Genomic DNA, 21,472 nt, shown 5'->3' with positions numbered 1-21,472 from the left:
TGCAGCTGCTCAGCTTTTGTTCAGCCTGAATAAACAGTTGACTGAGGCATTGGACTTGAGATTAGGCACACACACTCATACACTCACACACACACACACACAGATTAAAATGCTTAGACTTTAATTAGTTTAATTCAGCATAAGCTCATTCGCTTTTATCAAATTTTACATCATTTAACTAAATTCTGGATATTTTATTGTTCACTTATGAAATAGTTCATTGTGTTTACATATGAGAATGAGCTTTGGATTTGGATTAGTTATCAGGGAAAATGGGGGCTATTTTCCCACTCAGCGCCTAATGTATCTATGCATATGAAATACATTGTATGTATGTATATGGTATATATATGGTATATATGTATATGGTCATTATATGTATGTATAGTGGCAATTATTTGGCTCAGTGTATTACGTTGATAATGCGTTGCATTGCCTAAGCTGTAAATCGAGTTGAATTTGCTATTGAATGGTTTTTGGCTTCTATGCTGTGTGTGTGTGTAGGCGTGTGTGTGTAGGTGTGTGTGTGTGTAGGTGTGTGTGTGTGTGTGTGTGTGTGTCTATGACTAAGTGTAAATAAAGTAAACTTCTTTTTGGCTCGTTGTGCATTACAGAACTAACTGCACACACACACACACACACACACACACACACACACACACAAACACACCTATCCACACACACACACACACACGCACTCACACACAGTGAGCCATATCTACAGCCGACTTCGCACGTTCTTCAGTTATTTACTTTATATAGATATATATACATACATACATACATGTATATGTATATATATTTATATATATATGTATATACTTTTTTTTCTTTACTTTTATTTGATTTACTAGCGAGTGTGTCGCAGCTGTCTCTCTCTGTGTGTGTGTGTGTGTGTGTGTGTGTGAAGTACCAAATTGTGTTTTTAGCCTCCTTGAAAAAATACTCTTATACACATACATACATATATACATCCTATATAGTATATATGTGTATATATATTTTAGAGTGTGCCCAAGCCAAGATTTAAAGCAAGCACTTGTCCTGCTTTGGCAAACACTCTATATCGCTCTCGCTCTCGCACGCGTTCTCACTCCATCAGCATCTACCTTTGACATAAGGATATTTGCTTAAAAATCAATTACGTCATCATTGATATCATTGGCAATTGCGGGGGGCCGGCGCCCAACACGCTGCCAACGGCTGAATCCGCTCCTGCGTCGCCTCTGTCAATACATTCGCTTAGAGATATTAGCATCAATCTGACAGCAGCTCTGCCCCCCTCTCGCTCTCTCTCTCTCTCTCTCTCTCTCTCTTTCACACTCCTGGACTGTCTGCATCTATTGCCTTTGCTATTTGTTACCCTTTTGCCAGCTGTCTGTCGCTATTTTTTATTTTTTTATTATTTTATCTTATTTATTTTCTATTTATTCTCTTTTTGTGTGCCATATTTTATTTATATTTTGTCGAGTCTCGCTCACCCGCCCTCAGCCTCGGCCGCCCACCTGGCCCCAAGAGGTAAAATGTAATAAAGGACCAAATTGTGACAGCGCATCCTTTGGGCCATTGTCGCAAAGTTTTTATGGGCCAGCGAGCCTGGGCGAGCTGCCAAAAGTTGCTGCAGCTGTCAGCAATCGGTTGACAGGCTATCGATAGCAGCATGAGCCCACCTGACAGTCGATAAATGTGCCCAGAGAATTGCACTTCAATTAGAGAATTAAAAGCATTCAGATAGCTGTGAGCGGCTCAAAGCATTTGCAGTTATCGATTTTAAATGGCTTCAACAGTTATCGAATCGAGTCTATTACTCTTATTGATGTTATGTTGCTCACTTTGAGTCTTATAGAATGTCTTATTGCAGGCAGCAGCATATGCTTCAAGTGGTAAAGACTTTAATCGATAGCTTAAGGTTAGGCAGATACACAAAGTTATCGATAACTCGGCTTAAATTATCTTGATGTTACAAAATATATTCATAAACTATGATTCTATGATTCAATGTCCAGACAAAACATTGCATAAAGTACTTTCACTTGACTATCGATAGTCGATAGCTCTGTCTAGAGTATATATTAATATCTTGACTTATGACATTTTTTGTATACAAACGAAGCTAAGTAATATATAGATAAAGCTAAAAATAAGCTGGGCTGTGAGACCGATAACATCGATAAATTGATCGAATTAAGCATTTATTGAAAAAGAGTTGAATAAGCTCCGTCATGCCAATTGCTGCAGCTTATGCAACAGTAATTGCAACAAATCGATACATTAGCAATTACAATCGATAATTTGACTTAACTATTCCAGAAGCTATATGTTAATCGATAGTCTATCGATAGGCAGTTATACAGACAGCTTAAACTAGGTCAATCTAATTAGAGTTGGAGCCCATCCATAGTCTAAACACAGCATCGATAATTTAATCGATTTGTGATTTATCGACAGTTGCCCTTTAAGTATAATGACATGAAGTGGAATATATATATAGAAATTGAATATATATTAAGATGTATTTAATAATGTCGATAAATCTCTGAGCAGTCGAAAGCCGATAAAAATACATATATATCGATTTCATTTTATTTTTTTAAGAGCTGAAGTCTGCGTGGATCAGGTGAGGGCAGCAGCTACTTGGTTGACTGCGTTTTTTTTTTTGCCCTTATTTGTTTTGTCACGGTTGAGCGTGCTGCACATTGTATTATCCCCACTCTCTTGCCCACTCTCTCTCTCTCTCTCTCTCTCTGCCTCTCTCTCTCTGCCTCTTTCTCGCTCTGTCTTTCCCAACGGCAGCATATTGGTTGTCTTGATTTTACGCCCACTGGATATTTGTTTTTTAATGCTTACCTACAGCTTATATGCAGAGTCCATAGAGGCTTTGGCAAATGAAAAACTGTAAATTATCGATAAATGCATCAATCTTGTGTGGGCGAGTATTAAGCAGTCGTATATGCCCGTTCTGCAAAACTCTGAGCCGCTTTTGCAGCTTGTCTGTTTGCGTTTCTTGTGCGGGCGTTGTCTCTGTGTGTGTGTGTGTGCGTGGGTCTCTCTCTCTCTCTTTCTCTCGCTCTCTCTCACGCTCTCTCTCTCTCTCTCTCTGTCTGTGTGTGCGTCCAATGCCTCATCAGGATTATTAAATGCACGAAAATGCGCAAACATATTACGAAAGCATTTTGAGCAGCATGAGGCTCACTTCGAACTGCCACGCCCACGCACCAGAGCGGGGGCGCGGTGCAGAAAGTTATCGATGAAGCGTACAAGGAAAACTGTATGCACAGCCAGTGTAATTCATTTAAGTGTAGCATCGTGTGACATGCGGCCCAGCCCAGCCCAAACGATATATACATACATATACATACATATATATATATAGATATATATATGTATATACAGCATGAATTTTCATATATTTAATGACTGTCAGCGAGTCAATGCAGCAACAAAAGGCATTCTTTTCAGCTGAAAGCAAACATTTGCATGAAAATGAAAGAATGAAAAGCGAAAAAAAAAGCAAAGAATTGAATCGCGAAAAAGCAAAGTAAATATTGAAATACAACAGCAACAAAAAATAAAAAAATAAAAAATATAAATAAAATAAAAATAAAAATATATATAGTATATATATGTATATGTATACACATCTATATTAACATCAAGTTAAATTAAATATTGTATCAAAATATTTAAATGTATTACATTTACCGTAATCGCTTCACTCTGATGGAACTTTGGGGAGTTGCTTGCACCTGAAATGAATTTCATATTAGATAGGTATTGGGTATAGACAAGTGATATATACGCACTTGAATTGCTCGCAATTACAGGGTATCTAGCTGGGCAACATTTTACACACACTTCACTTCACATTTCAAGTCGTCTCCAAGTTTTACAGGGTATTTAGCTGGTGTATGCAATTAAATTCACATTTGTTGAGGCAAATATTGCTGAATTATATGTGGGCACCGCCCAGCCGAGGCTGAAGAGTCTCAGGCTCCACTCACATGTTGCAGCAAGAAAGAGGGAATGCCCCTAATGGCTGAGTTGTTTGGCTTGCAAATTGAACGAAAACAATTTCAAAGTTTGCATGGGGCACTTTAAGGCACTTGAATGCATGTTAGACAAAACCAGTTTTTGCTACAAAGAAATGCCCAAAGGGGGGGGTGGGACGAGAGGGGTCGAGTGGGAGCAAGTGGCAAGCGTGGCAAGTGGCTGCCTGGTAAGTGGCAAGCGTGGCAAGTGGCAAGTGGAGTTCAAAGTCTTTGCCACCGAGTTGCAGCCAGTTAGCCGTTTACCCATTGACCAGCTCGGTTGGCCCGAACCCCCTCCCCCACTCCCCCTCACTAAACGAGGCACGCTGCATTTTCGAAAAGTCTGGCAACTTTGCTGCCCTGCCAACCGTTTATGGAGTCATCCACTTGATGAAGCTGCAAATTGCAAATTGTTTAGCTCGTCGCCGCTGCGAAGGGAGTGAGTATGCGTTATCGATATACGCTGTCTATCGATAATGAGTGTGCAAAGGCGAGTGAGCAATCGTAAAGTCAGTTTTCTTGTGGCTAGTCATCGGAATTTACAGTTAGCATACGATTTGAAGATATGTCTATACATTATATCGATAAGTCAATGAAATGTATCGATATCTTAGGAATCGATTTATCGATAGCTGATATGATATGATGTATGATAATGTAGTCATTCATTATTACTATGCTTGCATATTAACTAAGTCTATCGATACACATCACTTTAAAGCAATTATCGATAAATTGCTCTGAAATTCAATAGGCATTTCTGCTTTAATCATTGAAGAACATCAACAGCTCTGCTTCACAGAAAGCACAGTTCTGTACAGCTGTTGTTAGGCTTAACAGCTTTTGCATAATCACGATATATATCGATAATAATTTGATGCGCATTCAATTGTTTTAGCTGTGTGAGCTATGCGTGCCCATTCTGTCTCTACGCCGTATCTACTCACTGAATGGCAGATGTGATTGCATAATTTCGATAAACATATCGATAACACACACGCCACGCCCCCACTCTAGTTGATTAGTCGCTTTGACCGGACAATTAATTATGTGAGCACTTGATATCGAAGTATGTGAAACCGCGCCCTGCCACGCCCACAACACACACATACACTCGTTCTCGCTCTATCGCTCTCTCTCTTGCTCTCTCTGACCCATGTAACAGCACTAATAAGCGACCGCAGTGGAGCGGTTGTCAAGTGGTTCGGCTTAGCTGTAGTGGTTCGGCTGGTCCGTGCCACAAAAGTGCGTGGCATAATGAGCATATTCAATGCACGTTGCGGTCGAGCTGTGTTGTGGCAGTTGCCGCTTGCCGCAAGCTGATGCAGTGCAACAAAGTGAATTATATAATGCGAAATGCATTCGGATTCGCATTCGCGCTCTCTCTTTCTCTCTTGCTGTCTCTGCCTTTCAGTTTGGGTTTGTTTTTTTTTTTTAATAATTGTTGTGATTGTGTTTTTGTGTTTTTGTTTTCCATTTTGCTGTCATGCTGCGGCAGTGGGCGTGTGGCATGCAACAAGGTGAAGGTTGCTGCAGTTGACAAAGCCGCAGCAAACAATTTGCAGCTTGTACTGGGCCGGCCACCGTGTGCCATGCCATTTGGGCCACATTTAAAAATTTATGCTGCAGGCAAGGACAACGGAAGCCCCCTACTCCTCCCCCAACGCCAGCCACACTGTTGCACCGAGAGCCCATGTGTGTGTGTGTGTGTGCCTCGCCTGCTGTTTGTCTTTTTCTTTGCCGCAGTTGGCCGACTGAAAGAGGTTAACATGCAGCGGGCCAAAAAGAAAAATTGTTGCAACTGGACGCAGTTGCTGCCAGTGACAGTGTCACTGCCCCAACCCCTTCTGGGCTCTGGCTCTGGCTCTGGCACTGGCACTGGCGTCTCAGTGCCCCATAACAACAATAACAATGTACGTCGCAACACTTATGTCGGTTTACTTTCCGCCAAAGTTCAGCAATGGACACACACAGCAGCAGCAGTTGACAAAATGAAGTGGCTGTGGCAGCAACAGCAACAGCAACAGCAGCAACAGCAGCAGCAGCAGAAGCAGCTGCATCAGCTCTACAGTTGGCAGCCATTGTTGTTTTTTCTGCATTTCTTTTCTATGTATGCCATCGGGTCACATCGACTTTAATGTGAGCTCAGCTCAGCTTCCAGCTGTAGGTATCAACTCAAATTAAATCAAGACAGTTAACAATTTGAGAAATTTTCAACAGTTTAACTTCATTCGATCATAACGGTTTTGTAATGCGCTACTTTGAAACTCCAAGAAGTCCTGCTCGCACAAAAAGTCGCAGTGAAAGTAGCTGATATGAAAATATAAATTGCCTTCAATTCAATTCATTATCAACAGTTGCTAGCATTCATTCCCCTTCACTTCCCCCTCCACACTGTTTTCATGCGTAGCGCATACGTAGTTCGTCTTAGGCTCGCCTTGTGACTCGCGTTTTCACATTTGCTTTACTCACTACCTGCGCCCTGTTGACCATGACACATGCACACACACTCTAACGAACGCGCAGGCACTCGCATGCGAGCAGTATAACAACAAGTCCCTTGTCTTCTTGACTGCGCCTCTCGCTCACACCCACACACACACACACAGACACACATATATGTCATGCACTCGTAGCTGCTGTTGCCTTTGCTCTAATTAAATACCAAAAACAAATACGTGCAGAGAAAAAAGTACCAAAAAGAAATATAATTTCAACACGAAAACAAAAAACAACAACAAACAGCAACGAAATGAAGCGTTGATTTGCTGTTTGTATTCCTTATGCTGCGGCTGTTCTCACTGCTCTTGTTACTGTTGTTGTTTTCTCACTTGCACTCACTTGCTTAGCGCGGCAATAATCACAGCTGCATTGTCTGCCAATTACAAAGCGAATGAGAGGGATACAGCGAGATACCGAGAGAGAGCAGCGAAAAATGAGAGGGCAACTGTGTGAGACACTTGGGTGTTGTTATTGTTGCTGTTCTTGCTTCTTGTTGTTGTTATACTTGCTATGCAAAAACTTTCGACTCGAGCTAACAACAAAAATATGTAAGACGGAAATTTTGTTTTTGCTTTTTTTTCGTGCTCTCCTTTCGTGCACTCCCTCTCACAGCAGCCGCAGTAGCATCGGCAGCAGTGGCTGCGGCAGCAGTTGATGTTGTTGTTGTTTGTTCGTTTTACTTTTAATGATTAAATTGTCGAAAAAATTTTGCTGCTGGCATCTGTAACGTCAAAAGTCAGTGAAACATCAGACGCAGTTGAGCGCTCTGTGCAGCTTTTGCATACACACACACACACACACACACACACACACACCGACACCCACATACATATGCAATGAATTGTAAAGTTAACGCGCGCTTAACTGTATTTACCCTCCGCTAGCTCTTGGGTCTGCCAAAGCTGCCTTTGGACACGGCTGCCAATTTCAATGCGCAATTACTTGGAATTTGTTTGAAGTTGAAGCAAAGCGGCTGCAAAACTTTTCGCTATGTCCCAATACACACACACACACACACACACACTCACACGTATATATTAAAAATTTAATTAGAGTGCCTTGCATAGTACTGAAAAAAATGAGAGAGCATTGTAAGCGTGTGTAGTCGACTGAAGAATACCCTGTAAACTGTTGCTGTTGCTCACTTGATGTGACTGTCAAACTGCTTGCAGTGAATTTCAAACTGTTGTTCAGTAGATAGACGTGACCTTGATAATATACATAGCTACTCCAGCTGCACTTGACCCGCTGATAGAGTTCTCTCATGAGCAATGCATGTAACTAATATACCCGCCCGTCATTTAGCACGCAGCGAGCATTAACAAAGGAAGAACCAGCTTACAAGGCAAATTGCAGAAAAGCAAAATGAAATTGAAAATCAAAACAAATCGAGCAAAAGTTGCCAACAAATTGAGTTGAAACACGAAACGTGCACATTGCATGTTGTTGTTGGAGAGGAGGGGGAGGTTAGGATGAGCTGACCTATGTATGTATGTATGTAGAAACTATTGTTGTTGACGTTTGTCTCTCTCTCTGTCTCTGTCTCTCTCTCTCTGTGTGCGTGGCAGCAGCTCAACAATTTGCCGAGTTGCATAAGCCCCTGTGATAGCTCGCAGATTAAAGCCGCCAAACTGCAATCGGCGCTCAATGCGAATGAGCACTGTGTATGTGTGTGTCTGTGTGTGAGTGACAAAGTCCATGCGTGTGTGTGTGTGTGTGCAAAGGGCGGCACAGTGAGCCTATTTGATCTGCTGCGCGTCCTTCGGCTTACGCTTTGTCAAGCTGTGTGCTCGCTACGTAAAGGGTTTCGCTTCTCCCACTCTCTCTCTCTCTCTCTCTCTCTCTCTCGCCATCTCTTGTCCTGTTCGTCTTGTTTGTTGCTATAACGGTGTCCAAGCAGCTCAGCGACGACGTCGACCCAAAGCCATAAATAACGACACGTTGTGCATTTTGATGTGGCTGAAGGACTGAAACTGAAACTGAAACTGGAACGGGAATGGGAATGGGAACGGGAATGGGAACGTGAACTGGAACTGGAACTGTGACTGAAACTGTGACTCTTTAACCCAGTTTATGGGCCACGGCTGTTGGGGCGGTCGCTTATTGCGGATTGGACTCTGGTCACACTGTGGCCGTGATTGCGGCGCCCTTTTACGCATCATCGATTGACCCGTTGCGGCCGCAGCGGGAGTGCGAAGGGGACGGAGCTATATCATCATTCACATCAGCTTTGGGTTTAGCTTCACTGCGTATTTTCAGCTTGTGTAAAGTGTTTTATTTTCCAATATTATTTCTACCCACTCCATCTCTCTCTCTCTCTCTCTCTCTCTCTCTCTCCCTCTCTGTCTCTCTCTTCATGTAAGTTGTTATTGGAAATTGATGTGAATATGTTATAGATATCTTCATTCATATTGCACATCGAATTGCACGATTAAGGATCAAAAAAACATTTATCTCTTAGGTATTTTTAACCCTTCTCTGCGTGTGTGATTGGTACTTGGGTCAGCTGTGATTGGCACTTGTGCTGCATGTAAATGAGCCCCGAATTGCGTGTAAATGGATTAGATATGAGTCGAACCCATCATAATAGCAAACGAAATGGGTCCTACTCAATTGCCTCCATATACGAGTATATCGATATTTTTATAGCATTCGATGAATCGAATATTCTATGCAAATATGAAATGAAGCAACGTAAATCAATGCATTTTTCTTCTCTATTATTTTCCTCGATTTGTTTTCATTTTTTCCCCCAATTTGTAGCTGTTGTTGTTATTGTTGTTGTTATTGTTCACATTCGATTCATAACTCCCATAGTACATACAATGGAATATTTAATGAAAATATGAGCAAAATCAATTTCCAATTCAATTCAATTCAACAATTTGGCAAACAATTTGTCAAAAAGCCATTGTTTTTTTATGCAAATTGTTAACGAACGAGCATGGGGAGCAACGGGGAGGGTCGAAAGCACAAATCTATGGCTATAATAATTGTAGTCGCATGTGAATGGATGGGCCATAAAATAAAAATAAGGCCAGTGTTGTAAAGCGACGAACGTATTTCAATTAAAGTATGAATACAAAATAAATGAAATAAATAAAATATTACGTCATTTATTCAGCAAAAGCCAAACAATTTTGCAGAGATATATGGATATACATAGGGGTATTTATGTGTACAATATGGGTATTACTATTTGTAGCTGGATCTAGCTTAGATTTTGAGTTAATAGCTTAACACAAATTTGATAAAAAAAAAAAAACGCGCAAAGCCGGTTAAATCCTATGAAAAAAATATTTTGTAAAATATTTTAATTTTTATTTTATTTTTATATTTTACTAGAAAGTCAGGATAACATAGTTCATACATATATGTAGGTATTTACACGGTCAAAGCTTTCTCTCTCTCCCTTTCTCTCTCTCTCTCTCTCTCTCTCTCTCTCTCTCCCTCTCTCTCACATCAATTTGCTGCATATTTGATGAATTTTGTCAGTTTTGGGATTTTCATAGTTTCTGTTTAGCGCGGCGTTGCCAGACTATTGTTTTTTTTGCTTTCTTTGCTGTGTCCGACAAAAGCTGAAATTCCCTCTCTATAGGCAATAGTTTTTATAGCGCAGCTAGAAAATTGTCGGTATTTTTAGGTGTGTGTGTGTTGTTTTTCTCATTCTATTTAACTGTTGATTTGTTGTTTGCGTTTTTCTCTGATCAAATATTTGAACAGTTGCATTTTTACAGTTGGTATTTGTTTGGTATTTTGTTTTGACTGTGATTGAATTGGGATTTGTTTGTGCCCGGGACGATATAGAAAGATAGACAGAGGGAGAAAGAGACAGAAAGAGTGAAGGAATGAGAGAGGTGGACAGGGAGATACTCAGAAGGCGAGAAAGGGGGAGAGAGAGAGAGAAAATGTTGAGAGATGGACATGTATAGGGAAGGGAGAAGAACAGAAGGAGAGAGAAATATAGAAAATGAACAGAGAGAGGGAGAGAGAGAGAAAGAGAGAGGGAGATTGAGAGAGAGATTGATAGATGGATTGGAGAAGAGGTAAACTGAAATCTAGTTCTAAAGCTATATTAACTCATATGAATTTCGTAAGGTAGCTAAAGTTGAAAACAAAGTCAAAGTGGAATGGAACACTCAGCTGTTGGTTTAATTGCTAACATGAGCTTTGCCAGGCAGTCGAAATTCTAGCCCGGGGCATTAGCATTTGCAAAAATAACAAAAACTTGGAGTAATTAAATGCTGCGAATAAATACTTTAGCCGAACTTGACAGCAAATTGGATAAGTTGATGTAAACTCTGTGTAATATTATGAAATTTGAATACTCTGCCCAGGCTGCGATTCCCAGATGTTGCCAAGGCGAAGCCAACTCGGTTAACACTTTGCCCGAGCGTTCGCTGTGGGCGTGTGCTTTGCCCAAATGCCGTAACTTCTTCAGGGGCTTCTCTCTACCTCTCTCCCTCTCTCTCTCTCTCGCTCTCGCTTCACTCCCGGCTGGCATTTCTTATTTATGGGGCTTCTCAGCTGTTTGTTTGTTTGCTCTCTCTCTCTCTCTCTCTCTCTTTCGCTGAGTGGAGGAGGTGGCGTCCATGGACGTGATGCTGTGGGCGTGGCAAGTGCGTGGGCCGCCTGCGTTGCGTTGCTTATCTCTAAGCTCTGCTTAGCGACGCCCACAGAACACAATAAACTTGCTTCCGGTTTGCCGTTATTTTTGTTTCGTTTTGTATTTTTCTGTTTTTTTTGTTGTTGCTGTTTTCTTAAATTTAACTTTTGTTTTCGTCGTTTCCTGCCGCACACAAAGCGAAAAGATATTGTTGCATACCTTCAGGCAGCGGCCAAGGGGTAGAAAAGACAAGAAGCTTGCAGCACTCAATCAAAGCATACCTATCTAGGTTTATGTGTATAGAAATGTAAATATGTATATATGTGTATAATGGGAATAGTGTAAATATGTATATATGTATATATGTATATATATTATATTCAATAGAATACCCATTCATGAGATCAACGAGTGTTTCTGTGTTGTCCCACCTCCGTATCACCTATCTATCGCCTCCATTGAACTAGGAGCTTGACATTTGGAATATATGCACTATATGCTTTGGTTAATTGAGCAATAAATAATTTTTTCCAATATATCTATGAATGGGTATTAAGCAGTCGGTAGCATCCGACTGCAACTTTCTGAACTTTCTTTTATGTATTATATTTATTCTATTATATATGTATGTATATATATATTTGTGTATGTGTAAATGTATGTGTATGTATGCTGTTTCAATTCTCACACGTTCCGCACACACGCACAGCGCAAAAGAAACACCAAATTTGAATAGAATAAATATTAGTGATATATATATAGATATATATATTCGATAATCTAATATATATATGTATATATTAAACAGTTTTTAAATTATGCTAATAAATAAACGCACTAGAGCCAACAACGAGAACAACTGCAATTCGAATTCGAGTTCGAAATCGATTCAAGTGTTGCATAACAAAGAAAAAGCAAAACAACGAAGCAAAAAGTCGAAAATGTGAAGTCAAAACAAAATGAAGTGTAAAAAGAATCAAGCAAAACAATAAGCGCGAAAATAAAAACACCTCACACACACATACACCCATACCAACACACAGGCACAAAAGGAAGAGAGGCCAGCGAGAGGAGAGCAAAGCGAAAGCCAAAACGTTTACGTCGCGCTTCAAGCTGTAACGGTTAACGGCTGTCACGCGTCTCGCATTCCATTTCGTTTCAATCCGTTCCGTTCCGTTCCGTTTCGTTCCGCACAGTTTCGTTTCGTTTCGTTCCGTTTCCCGTGTCGTTCCAATGGCTGTTCGTTCCTTATGATGGAGACATTTCTTGTCCTGGGCCTGTGTTTTATCCTGTACGAAGCATTGGATTTCTTTCAAGGCTGCATCCATAGCAACACGCCCTCACCGAGCGACCAGATCGAGGCCTATCGCCGCGAACTCGACGAACAGCGCCAGCAGCAGCAGCAGGAACAATTTCTGGCCGGCCTCACGCCCCTGCTGGGCGCCCAATTCGCAGCTGCTGCAGCTGCCGCTGCCGCTGGCTCTCAGTCGACGCTCAGCAGCACGCCCACCGCCTCCACAGCGAGCGTCATTAGTGACTCGTACGAGCAGGAGCAGTCACAGTCGCAGTCGCAGTCACACTCGCAGTCACACTCGCAATCGCAGTCACAGTCACAGCAGCCGCATTCGTTGAGCACACCCGGACTGTTCCGTCCGGCCGCACTGGGCTATTACGATCCGGAGGATCCGTTGCATGCCACCTCGTCGCTGCCACGCGACTACTACTACCTGCAGCAGCAGCAGCTGAAGAACAAGGCCAGCTCAAAGTCGCTGCTCTCGAAGTTCTCCGCCACCAATTCCGATAATCGCATCCACCCGGAGGGCAGCGCTCACGGCGTGCTCGGGGCGCACGGCTCGCCGCACACGGTTGTCACCACACAGCCGCTGCCCGCGGGCGAGTCGGCGGCCAGTTTGGGGCTGTTCGACTGCCAGCCGCAGCTGTTGCCGTTGCTGCCGGCGGCGCCGCTCTTCCTGGAGCTGAAGCGTGCCATAATCAGCACGCAGGCGGCGACGACGGCGACGACGCGTCGGACGAGCAGGAGGCGTTGCCACATCGACGTGAACGAGCAGGCCGAGCAGGAGCAGGAGCAGGAGCCAGCAGAGTCAGAGTCAGAGTCAGAGGAGGAGCAGGAGCAGGACACAGAGGAGGACGACGAGCAGGAGACAATTTGTCCACAGTGCGTTGAGGAGGAAACGCAGCAGCAGCAGCAGCAGCAGCAGCATCAGTACGACGAAGCCGAGCTCCCACAGCAAGTGCTCGACCAGGATCCACTCTCCAGCCACGCGTCGGACTGCCACGCCGGCGGCGCCAACAGCGAGCCGAACATCTGCGCCGCATCGCAGCTGCCGCGGATCCATCACATCGCCATCGACGACATTGGCATCGGTGGGATCGGGCTGACAGCGACCAGCGGGGAGCCGAACCACTGCCTGGCCACTAGTTCCAGTTCCAGTTCGCACGCCGATTTTCGTGAAATCGAATGCGAACGCCTGCGACGCAAGTGCGTGAGCGTTAAGCGCATCTATAGCATATCGGAGAAGTTCTAAACTTTCAATCCACCAATCGCAAATCGCAATCGCAAAATCGAAAATCGAAAATCGAAAAAAAAAAACACTCTCACACGAAAAGCAAAATCAAATCAAAATTATCAAAGCTCAACTCATTTTTTTGCGCTAAACTCACCTTTGCACCAGTCGAATTCAAATATATCGATAATTATCGAACCAAATCGAGCAATCAAAAATTGTACAATCAAATCGAAATCAAAATCGCAATCATCTATCGCCTCACAGCAAACAGAAAAGCCAAAATATAAACAACAAAATTCAATAATCGATCATCGATAATCGATAATCGCAAAACAATGCAAGCTAAATCACAAAATTTCCATCTGCGAAACACCCCGCACAAGGTTAGCAAATCACGCTCCAGCACAGCAAACGAAAACGAGAAAATCTTAAGCTCGATGCGAACTTCAACACACGAATCGATAAATTTTTTGTTTTTTTTTTTCGGATATAATTCAATCAACTCAAATTTGCCAATAGAATATTTTGATTTCTTGCACTGTCATTCCAAGAGAGTTTTCTTGATTTCACTATTCACCTTATTCACCACACCTGCCAAGTATTCACCTCGCCACCAGCCTCACTCTGCGATTCTCAAATTGAAATTTCTTTGCTTTGCCATTCACCAAACATCTTTCTCTCTCTTTCGCTCTCTCTCACACACATCTGTATATCGCTCACCCCCACCAATGCCTGCTCTAGTCCTCTAAGTGTTTAACCTCTTCTATAATCGTATTTCCAGACAGGCGCCGAACAGCAGTCGCATGGTGCGGCCCGATCACTAGTAAGAGACTGACTAAACCTTAGATTATAGCGCCAATGTTTTCATTCCATTTTGTTTTCGATTCGTTTGTGCTCTGAACCCAAAGGCGATCTGGCTTCGAGCTCATTTTATGTTATCGATAACTTTTTGGCTTTGAGTTCATTTATGTTATCGATAACTTATTGGCTTAAAAAGCGATTAAAATATATTGGGGAACTGACAGTTGTCGAGTTTTTATTAAGGTTAGGAGTTGATTTTAAGTGTCTTTTATTATTTATCGATAATTTTGTACGGCTTTAGGCTTTTTTTTTTACTGTAAATTCATAGAATGTTGTTAAATATTATTGTTTATTAGGTATATCTTTTAAGTTTTTGTTTATGCAGCAGATTAATTAATAGACCATAATGAATTATAAATAAATATAATAAAATTAAAAAAAAAAATATATTTTTCAATAGAATTTTTTAATTTTTTTATTTTATATATTTTACATAATTTAAAAAAATATTTTTCAATAGAATTTTTTTATTTTTCTATTTTATACATTTTATATAATAAACAAAAAATGTTGTTTTCAATAGAATTTCTTAATTTTTCTATTTAATACATTTTTTATATTAAAAAAATATATATATATTTTTCAATAGATTTTTTTTTTTATATTTCTTTTATATACATTTTATAAATTAAATATATTATATATTATATATATATATATATATATATATATATATATATATATATATATATATATATATATATATATATATATATATATATTTTTTTTTTTTTTTTTTTTTTTTTTTCAATAGAATTTCATAATTTTTCTATTTTATATATAAGCTAAATTTTATATATAAGCTAAATTGGTTCAGTTGAGTTTTTTATTTTAATTTTTAATTATTTTTTTTTTATATATATTTTGCATTAAAGTCATCCCCCAAGTCTGGGTTCAGGGTATCGCCTAGTCGGTCATAGCCGACTAGAGCACTCCGAAATATTTTACCTCTTAATATATTTGACTTGTATAGGTAAGACGTTGGCTTTTGTTGCATCCATTTTTGTACAACATGCGATATTTATTTATAGAACATGCATTTATAATTAGGGCGTACTTCTTCCACCTCCCTTGCTCTCTATCTCCCCTCCCTCTCTCTCTCTCTCTCTCTCACTTTCTCTCTCTCTCTCTCTCTCACTCGCTTTGTTAGTTTTTCCCTGGGCAAATCAGAGTTCACTTGTTGTTTAGCATTGAAGGCATTTTTTCAACAAAACATATTCAGAGGGTTCTACTCATGTTGTTGTTGTTGTTGTTGTTGTTTTCAGTTTATTGTGTTTATGATTCAGTTTTGCTTTACAGATTTCTCTATCCCCGCACTCGTTGTATGCCAAAGCAAAATGTTAACTAGCTTAAGCTCAATTCCCAGACCCCAGACCCCAAACTCAAACCCATTGCCCCGCCCCTCACTACCCCCATTGCATCCTCCAGCCGCCGCAAGCTGCTTTCGTTTGTAGCCAGGCAACTGAGCTCTGTGTGAGCTCCGGCTCGCCTCGACTGTTATGCAAAGTAAATTGTATATAATTGTTGGGCACTCGCACACACACACACACACGCATGTGTATGTATATATGCTGCTCTGATAGCGCATTATTATCATATCTTACATATCTTACAAATTGTCGCTGCAAAGTTGAAGCAGCTCGAGCCAAAGCTAAAAAGTTCGTTGAGATTTTTCGAAATTTATGCAAATGCAGAAGCTTCAAGTCGAAGATGCCAGGAAATAGATGTATGTATATACGTGTGTGTGTGTAGACATACATATGTATATGTATGTAGGTGGAGTGAGCTATATGTAGTATAGCTACATATATGCCAAGTATATGCATAGAGCAAGCACCAAGAGTTGGACATGAGCATTTAGTGATAATCGCAATATTTTGAAAACAACTTGAGGGAAAGAAAAAAGAAAAAAACAAAAACTAATAAATAAAATAATAAGGGAAAGATTAATATTTGTAATAGAATGATTCTAGTTGTTAAATTCACGCTCCCTCTTTCTGTCTCTCTCGCTCTCTCTTTCGCTCTCTCTACCTCCCTCACTCTATTCGTTCCACCTCTTTATCTTTTCTACCTCACTCTCTCTCTGTCTCTCTTTCTGTCTATCTCTCTCTCTCTCTCTATCTCTATCTATCTCTCTTTCTCTCTCTCTGACTATATCTATCTCTCTGTCTATCTATCTTTCTCTCTCTCTGACTATATCTATCTCTCTGTCTATCTCTCTCGCTCTCTCTCTCTTACTATCTATATCTCTCTCTCTATCTCTCTGACTATCTATATCTCTCTCTCTCTCTCTCTCTCTCCGACTATCTCTATCTCTCTCTCTCTCCCTGTGACTATCTTTCCCTCTCTCTCTTTCTCTCTCCATCTCTCCGTCTCTCTCTCTCGCTCTCTCTCACTCTCTCTGTGTCTCTTTCTATCTCTACCTCCATATTCTTCCTTTCTGTCTACTTTTTTTTCTCGCTCTCTTTCTTTCTCTCTTCTATTTCCCTCACTCTCTACTTCCCATCTCTCTCTCTCTCTCTCTCTCTCTCACTCTCTCTTACTAATGACTTTAAGTCGATCTCTTGGACTGACTTCGCTTCCAGGCGATTCATTAGTCGAGCATACCCGCTGCTGCTGCTGCTGCACACTCGACTCATTTTGCGCAGCTTGTGTGAATCCCTTTCAATTATTCGATATGTGGTAGCATTTACTGTTTGCTTCATTTCTTAACTTAATATACATATATACAAATACATATACATATACATATGCATATACATATATATGTAAGTATATATACATATATGTATTTTTTGCTTTCTTTGCCTCAACCCTCAACTTTTGCTTCGTTTTCATTTCATACACACACACACAGACGCACACACGCACACACGCACACACACACACACACACACACACACACACACATACGCACTTTCGTATAGCCCTAAGACCCGCATTATTTTTCATTTCCTTCCACTTGCTCAGCTCCTGTTGCGAGTGAGCTGCCATCGATTGTTCGTCTCTCTCTCTCTCTCGCTCTTTCACTCTCTCACACTCTCTCTCTCTCTCTCTCTCTCTCTCTCTCTCTGTATTGGTGTATGTTTAGTTAAGTCCGCGTGGCTCACATTCGCGTCTATCCCTGGCCAAAGTCCGCAAGTCCTTGCTAGTCCTTGCCGTTCACCCCGCTCCTCACTGCCCTTCTCCCCTTCCCTTTTCTCTCTCCACTCTCTCAATGCTCGTAATCTTTTGGTCTTTTCTTCATCATCGTTTAGCTTGATGTGGTTTTGCCCCCGACTTAATCAGTTTTACTATTGTTTGTTTTTACTATATATATACATACATACATACATACATACATACATATACCATATTCCGGCTTCTCTCTGTGTGTGTGTGAAGCTTTGCTGAATTGCTGCTGGCCAGCGCAGCTGCTGGTCCTCTTCTGCTTCTTCTTCTTCTTCTTCTGCTATTTCTCATTCTTGCTGCTGTTGTTGTTGTTGTTGTTGTTGCTTGATGTTGCTTTGCTGATTGGGTTCAGTGGTTGCCAGCTCTACTCAATGGCTTGTTGTACACTAATACAGATACACACACACACACACACACACACACACACACACATGTCACAATGGCGCGTTAAAAAGTTAGCTTCGCCTTTTTTGTGTAGAATAGCTCTTGCTGCCAATTATGCTGCATATGTGTGTGTGTATATACATATATGTGTGTGTGTGTGTGTGCGAGTGTGTGTGTGTGTTTATGTTAGCTACCATGACAGTTTAGCATTGCTATTATATCAGGCAAAACAAACAACAGCAACAACAACAACTACTACTACTACAATAACAGAGACACAGACACACACACTCACACACACACACACACACACACACACCCATTCACTTGCTTGGGATTCTCTGGCGGCTCATAACTGCTTCATCATTGCAGCCAAAGCAACAGAATTAAGGCAATATATGTATATATATGTATATATATATATATATATATATATATATAGTATAGTAATGCAGTGAATCGAAAAAGTAGCCGACTGCGATATACCCTAACTGCAGGCAGTCAAGCATAGACTCATAATATACATGCATACATAAATACATATATACATACATACATATATACATACATATATACATACATACATATATACATATATACATATATACATACATACATATATACATGCATACATATATACATATATTCATATATACATATATACATATATACATATATACATATATACATACATATATACATACATACATACATACATACATACATACATACATATATACATACATACATATATACATACATACATACATACATATGATACAATGACTCTCAAACTGCCAGGTCAAAGCAGCGCCTCTGCAACTGTAGCGATGCAATTGAACTGAATATCTGAGCTATGACTCTCAAACTGTGCAACTGAAGTTCCATTGTGACTGTGTGAAACTGTAGAAATGACAATCATTGTGTAGATATTGCCTCTCAAACTGTCCAAAAGGGAAAGCATGTTCAAGCTGTGCCTCTCAAACTGCACAGAAATTTGATTCCATTTAAGTGCATGACTCGTACTATGCCAATGAGATGTGCTGCAAGCTCTCTATGATTCTCAAACTGTAAACTGTTTGATACTGTCCACAGTGCTGCTTAAATTGTATAGCTTAATGTGTGCCCCTCAAACTGTAGTAATCTCTGTATGAGATTCTTAATGGCCTTTGCCATTCCATAAAAGTCTAGGGACAACAGTCAGATATATATACCTGTATATATATATATAATATATATATGTATATTTCTATCTAGATAACGGAGTTTAGCTGCCCTAGCAACAGAGTATTACAAGATATATGTATATTTACAATAGAAAAGAGCAAACTCCCCGGCTCACTCAATCCATCTCCCTTTCCCCCTCTCTCTCTCTCTCTTTCACTCTCTCTCTGTCTCGCTCTGGCTTATGCTTTTGCTTGAGCCGCAGCTCAGACTCGGCTGCGATTGCTGCGGCATGAGTTGCACTTGCCTCAAATCAATCAAGGGTAATATTCTTCCAGAACATTAAGCAACAACAACAACAACAGCAACAACAACAACAATAACAACAACAACAACAACAATAACAACAACAACAACAAGCTAAGCAATGAACCCAAACTGAAATGAAAGCTGAATCACAATTCCCAAGTCTCTGCACCCACTCGCTACACGTCTCTCTCTCTCACTCTCTCTCTCACACTCTCTCTGTCTCTCTCACTGTCTCACTCGCATCTGTTTCGTATTCAAAGCCCGAAGCGTATCGAAATTGGCATCGCCTGCCTTTGATGCATATTCATGAATTGTGCACCGACTGCAAACAGCGAACTGCATTCATTCACTTTGATTCACAGAGCTGCTCTCTAGCCAGCCCCTCCCCCCCGCTCCCGTATACTGCGAGTACTGCCAAATAGTGCACTGGAAATGGAGTTTCATGGTCTCGACACTCTGCAGAGGACTGGGGGGAGTGCTTCAAGCAGGACACTCTCAACAGTTTCTTAGCCAAAAGTCAGCTAAAGTTACAGAAACTAAAGAAGACTACAGTGGAATACGGTTATAATGACTCCTCGTAAAGTGTCCGTCCGACTATCGTGACGAGGATTCGATATCTTGGTTGCTTCCCATACAAACTTCTAATTGGAAATGATTATTATTGGAAAATATTATTCTATATTTTATTTTATTTTATATTATTTTTTTTTATAGTATAAAGAGGAGATATATATATAAATATATTTTCAATATTCAATATATATTTTAACATTTTATTTATTTTGTTTTTTCTCGACCTTTTCTTCTCTATCAGATATTTCTACAGCTTCCTAAGAGGCTTTCTAAGCTAAGAAAATTATTACGAATAGTTTTTCTATATTGAAAGTTTCCTCAAATCGAATGAAAACTTTGGAAACTGCTTTTTTTACAAAGAGTATTTCCAGTCACTTTGCATTTTGACACTCGTAACAACCCTGTTCAAATGACCTGCTGTATGACTATCTCGCTCGCACCCAGATATATGTACGATCTATAAGATCTCACAGAACTAGCTTAGAAAACCCGAAGTTCTTATAAGTCACTCGCTTTAAAGTTAATTATTTTGGCTTTACTCTTTTCCTATTTATCGATAACAGTCCGTAATCGATAAACTAGTTAAGGGCTTAGTTTGATTGCAAATGCAAACTAAACCAAAAGGCCTTAAGGGTCACTTAACTCCTAGCCATCTCCCTGTCTCTCTCTGTTTCTCCTTGAATGTCTGTTCATAATCTCTAGTTATATATTGTCCATAATCTATCTAAAATGCTGCGCTTTGTCTCTTCAGCAATGCGACAAATCCAATTCAATTTATCAAAGACTTGAGATTTGCCTAAGCAGGAGTAGCAGCAGGAGTAGCAGCAGTAGGAGTAGCAGCAGCAGAAGTAGCAGCAGCAGCAGCAGGAGCAGCAGCAGGAGCAGGAGCAGCAGCAGGAGCAGGAGTAGCAGCAGTAGGAGCAGCAGGAGCAGGAGCTGACAGGCTTAGGTGAAGGCTAAACAAATTACAAGCCGAAAAAACACCAGAAAATACACCAGAAATTCCGCCCTCTCCCTCACCATCAAATTTCTACTAGTCTCTCTCTCTCTCTCTCTCTCTCTCTCTTTTTCTCGCTCTCTCTCACTCTCTCTCTCTCTTTCTGTTTGGCAATCAAAGCCTCAACTGATTCCGCAGGACTTGTTTGGGTTTCGTCTGGGTTTTATCATTTGGTTTATGCACTCGACATTTGCTTTAGTTTTCGATTTTGTTTTTAATGAGCTGCATGTGTGAGTGTGTGTGTGTGTGTGTGAGTGTGTGGGAGTGTTTGCCTGTGTGTGTTTTGTAAAACTTGTTGAGTTAACAAGTCTGCAGTTGACAGCTAACAAGCGCCCCCACAGCCAGAGAA

The 21,472-nt window shown here is 40.7% G+C and overlaps 2 protein-coding genes across 2 annotated transcripts in view; both read left to right on the top strand.

Moving 5' to 3' along the window:
- The window catches only part of LOC108658702 (uncharacterized), a 93,073-nt gene extending 79,113 nt beyond the window's left edge, over positions 1–13,960 (top strand). Inside the window, exon 2 of the mRNA XM_089264021.1 lies at positions 12,197–13,960. Coding sequence (XP_089120147.1) covers positions 12,197–13,682 — 1,486 coding nt within the window. The 3' untranslated portion in view covers positions 13,683–13,960. The remainder of the gene's footprint in view (positions 1–12,196) is intronic.
- Positions 13,762–21,472, top strand: part of LOC108657046 (neurobeachin) — a 119,135-nt gene continuing 111,424 nt past the window's right edge. Inside the window, exon 1 of the mRNA XM_089264003.1 lies at positions 13,762–14,047. Coding sequence (XP_089120129.1) covers positions 14,000–14,047 — 48 coding nt within the window. The 5' untranslated portion in view covers positions 13,762–13,999. The remainder of the gene's footprint in view (positions 14,048–21,472) is intronic.

This window comes from Drosophila navojoa, chromosome X (genome assembly GCF_054131105.1).
Source record: "Drosophila navojoa isolate 15081-1374.11 chromosome X, UAZ_NAV_1.0, whole genome shotgun sequence".
NCBI classification, from domain to species: Eukaryota; Metazoa; Arthropoda; class Insecta; order Diptera; family Drosophilidae; genus Drosophila; species Drosophila navojoa.
The sequence above is the reverse complement of the archived record's forward strand: the minus strand, read 5'-3'. Positions and strand labels throughout refer to the sequence as shown.